The 3,888-nt window shown below is 43.7% G+C and overlaps 1 protein-coding gene across 1 annotated transcript; it reads left to right on the forward strand.

Moving 5' to 3' along the window:
- Positions 1–475: 475 nt before the first annotated feature.
- On the forward strand, positions 476–2,406 carry LOC148683721 (uncharacterized). Its single transcript, XM_088656622.1, has one exon. It carries the CDS (start codon positions 1,085–1,087, stop codon positions 2,195–2,197), a length of 1,113 nt encoding a protein of 370 aa, XP_088512748.1. The 5' UTR covers positions 476–1,084; the 3' UTR covers positions 2,198–2,406.
- The last annotated feature ends 1,482 nt before the right edge of the window (positions 2,407–3,888 follow it).

Raw genomic sequence — 3,888 nt, forward strand, 5'->3', positions numbered from 1 at the left:
CCCCTTTTTTTTAAAAAAATATATTATTATTATTAATAATAATTTATTTAATTGTTTTCTTTAACCTATATCTTAGTATTATTACCATTTACCCCCTCCACCTTCCACCCACTCTTTGCATACACTTCAATCCTTTAAAAAATAACAAAACAAAGACAATACCAACGTCTTCTCCCCCCCCAAGTTCCCAGTCCTTTTACTACGTTTTTACCTTTTTAAAGCTGTTGTTCTACCCTTCCTAACCTTTTTTACCTTAGCTTCATATTATTCCTTCTTCTTCACTGCATAATACTCCTTAAAACCCTCCCCAGACACTTAACCCTCCCTACATAGCCTCTCCTTATTTTTACCTTCCATTCCACTTGTTACTTCCCACCTCCACCTTTGTCTTCTGTTCTTTCTCTCTCTTTCCTTTTCGGTCCCTTCTCCCCCCCCCCTTTCTTTTCTTTTCTTTTCTTTTTTTCTTTTTAAATCGAACCCCTCCATCTAGTCTGTTTATCAACTTGTCTCCAATAGGGAAACCTTTCCTCCCATCTATCACCTCCCTCTACAACAAACACCCCTATTTTACCTTTATCTTATTCCCCTCATTCCAATACATAAACCTTCCCCTTAAACCCCTTCCCAGTCACTCAATTTCCCCTTTAATCATCTCTTCCCTATCTCCCCCTCCTACCTCACTTCTCACCCCCCCCCCACCCCTACTCTTGTTTTATACCTTCTTTGCTTGCTGGAGTGCTCTTTTGCTCGTCTCTGAATTGAACCCCCCCCTTTTCTTCTTTTTTCTTTCTTTTCCCCACCTGTTTGTTTGTCTGCTCTCACCTGTTTTTTGTTTTTTGTCTATCTGTCCATTGGTCTACCCGCCTCTCTGAGTACCTGACCACCGCTTTGACAGCACTGTTGAGGCGAACACGACAACCTCAGAGAAGTCTTTATAACATTGCCAAGGCATGACACAAATGATTGCCTAAACTGAACGCTCTGCAGAAGCCACCAGTCAACAACGCCTGATTAATCCATTATCCAACACCCAGAAATCATCATCGCCATAACTTCTAATCGCAACACGTCCCACTCCAAGAGAATGCCAAACAAACCTCAAACCAAAAACGTCAAGGAGATGAAGGTGTCACCAACTAAAAAGATGACAAAAAACACTGAGACCGCAACACCTCCTCAAAATGATGAAATATTACAACACCTAAGAGAAATGGAAGAGAGGATGACAAGTAAATTGGAAGCTGCAGTGGAAAACGCAACGACCCCTATACAGCTACTAATCAGCAATCTTACCTCCAGAGTGGAAGCTCTAGAAAAGAAGAATCAACTGCAAGAAAGAACAATAGAGCAATACCGGGATGAAACCACACGCATGAATGAGAAATTGTGCGAACTGGAAAGAGAAAACGAAGAACTGAGAATTAAACAAGCAGACATCGAAGACCGAAACAGACGCTGCAATATCCGCTTCCGCAACTTCCCAGAAAAAGCTGAGGAGAAAAGCCCAGCAGACCTAATTGTGAGCTGGTTGAAAGATACAATCCCAAATCTGACACTCGAGGTATCCGATCTGGAAAGGGCACACAGAGCTCTAAAACCTCTGCCAAAACCTGGTGCCCACCCAAGAGACATCATAGTGTGCTTTTCACGCTACAGAAAAAAGGAGGAGATATGGAACAGCCTCAGGAACTCAACCAACCTCCGATACAAAGACAATTCCATATTGGTCCTGCAAGATCTATCCCAGGACACCCTAAATCGGAGGAAAAGCCTACGTCCGTACACTCAGCTTCTTCAGCAGAAAGGGATTCGGTACCGTTGGGGCTTTCCCTTCCGTCTCATCGTGGCAACCGATACAACGCAATACATGGCTACCAACGAAACGGAAACCCAACAACTATTGAGGAACCTTGGGCTCGACCCTCCATCGAACCAGCAACAGAAAGACTTACCAAGTGACAGCCGAGATCAAGAAAATGGAACAACAGTACATGAATGGATGGAAGTAAAGAGGGGAAAGAGACAACAGAAGCAATACGTCAAGACTCGCCGATTCAATCATCTACCATCGCGCACAAAATCATTCTACCGAACATTCTCCACAGGACGCCAAACCATGATCAACCGACCCAAAACATCACTGAAGAACAACCCTACTACTACTACTGCTACTACAACAACAACCATAGCTGAATGAGGCAACTGGAAAACATCTCGAACTGCAAGACTGGTGATTCCCCTCCCCCCCCTCCCCATAGGCCTTGAACATAACTAACATCATCAATATCCCACCCAACACCACCCCTCCATAGAACCTACCCCCATCCCAACCCCACCCCAACACCAGTCCAGATAACCTCAATCACATTCCCCATCAACCACAACTTATATCTCCAGTATCCCTTTCATACCAAACAAGAGAAAAACAACTCCCCCAACATCCATAACACAACTCACTATCAGGCTACAACATGATACCTATTCAACAACATGGTGGCACCAGAGCGCGCCAACACATACACACACTCTAACACATCAGTGATGTTGCTATTAACATTGGCAACATTGCTCACGAACCTTATACCTGACGCTACCATTATAAAACCACTCTACACCGTCTCGCTGATCACCCCCTGTCACAAACGACAAAGGGGAAGGCCTGTCCTTGAGTACAGCCCTTCACATCAGCCGAGACCAAGGACCAACCGGCTAATCGCCAAAAGGTCCAAAATACCCCAAACGAACACCTATATAACTACATATAGGAAACCCTCTATAACTTACCTCCCACTCTTTAACCCGATTCTAATTCTGATCCCATTGAACCCCCACCTGCCACATCATAAGTCAGCGCAACTCCAATGGTTCAATACACGACACGAAGTGAGGGACATAGGACAACCCAAACGGGTTGGCAAGGAACCATCCTACAGAATAAATAAACAAGATGGCTAGCTTAAAAGCAATCACACTAAATGTGAGGGGGCTGGGAAACCCAATCAAGAGAAAACGTATCACCTCATACATAAATACCATGAAACCACACATCACCTTCCTACAAGAAATACACAACCCACCCAAAGGGAACAAACTCCTGAATGACCCTCGTTTTAGTCAACAATGGGTAGCACAAGGCTCAGGAAAGGCCCGCGGAGTAGCTGTAATAATTAGTAGGGACTTAAATTTCAACGCCACAACAGTCCTAAAGGACAAAAAAGGTAGATTCATTTTCATTAAAGGAATACTAGATGGCAAAATTAAACTGACAATCGGCTCATTATATGGCCCTAACTCGAGACAACTTGAATTCTTTCAAAAAACACTAAACAAGTTCCTTTCTTTCTCTGAGGGGGAAGCAATTCTAGGAGGCGACCTTAACTTAAATATTAAGGGCATAACTCTGGAAAACACACATCCTGTAAACTCACAGGCAACCCTCCTCAACCCTCCCTCCCAAACAACTAAGGCTTCTTACAAGTTACTAAAAATGTTAAAAAACAGGGGTCTTTATGACATTTGGGGCGAACACAACCCGGGAGACATCACCCACACATTCCAGTCCGGACGTCATGGTACAACGTCCAGACTGGACAGCATCCTGCTCACACAGGGTCTGATCCCCTTGGTAGAATCAACAAACATAGGCAGCATCAAAATCACAGATCATGCCCCAGTAGAAGTCACTGTTAAAATAGGTGAAGAAACGCAAACTACTCCATCATGGTCTTTCAGTCCCATTCTAACCACAAACACCCAAATTAGAGCAAGTATCACAAAAACTCTCCAAAACTATTTTAAGGAGAATGATGTAGACAATATAAATACCCCCCTCTTATGGGACGCTATGAAAGCGGTGACCAGAGGAGTTTGCATAAAAGAGAAAGCACT

The sequence above is a fragment of the Zootoca vivipara genome, chromosome 13 (assembly GCF_965207765.1).
Source record: "Zootoca vivipara chromosome 13, rZooViv2.hap1.1, whole genome shotgun sequence".
In the NCBI taxonomy this organism is placed as follows: Eukaryota; Metazoa; Chordata; class Lepidosauria; order Squamata; family Lacertidae; genus Zootoca; species Zootoca vivipara.

Excerpts from the sequence above, each read along its gene's own strand:
- LOC148683721 (XM_088656622.1), top strand. The coding sequence starts at position 1,085 with ATGCCAAACAAACCTCAAACCAAAAACGTCAAGGAGATGAAGGTGTCA.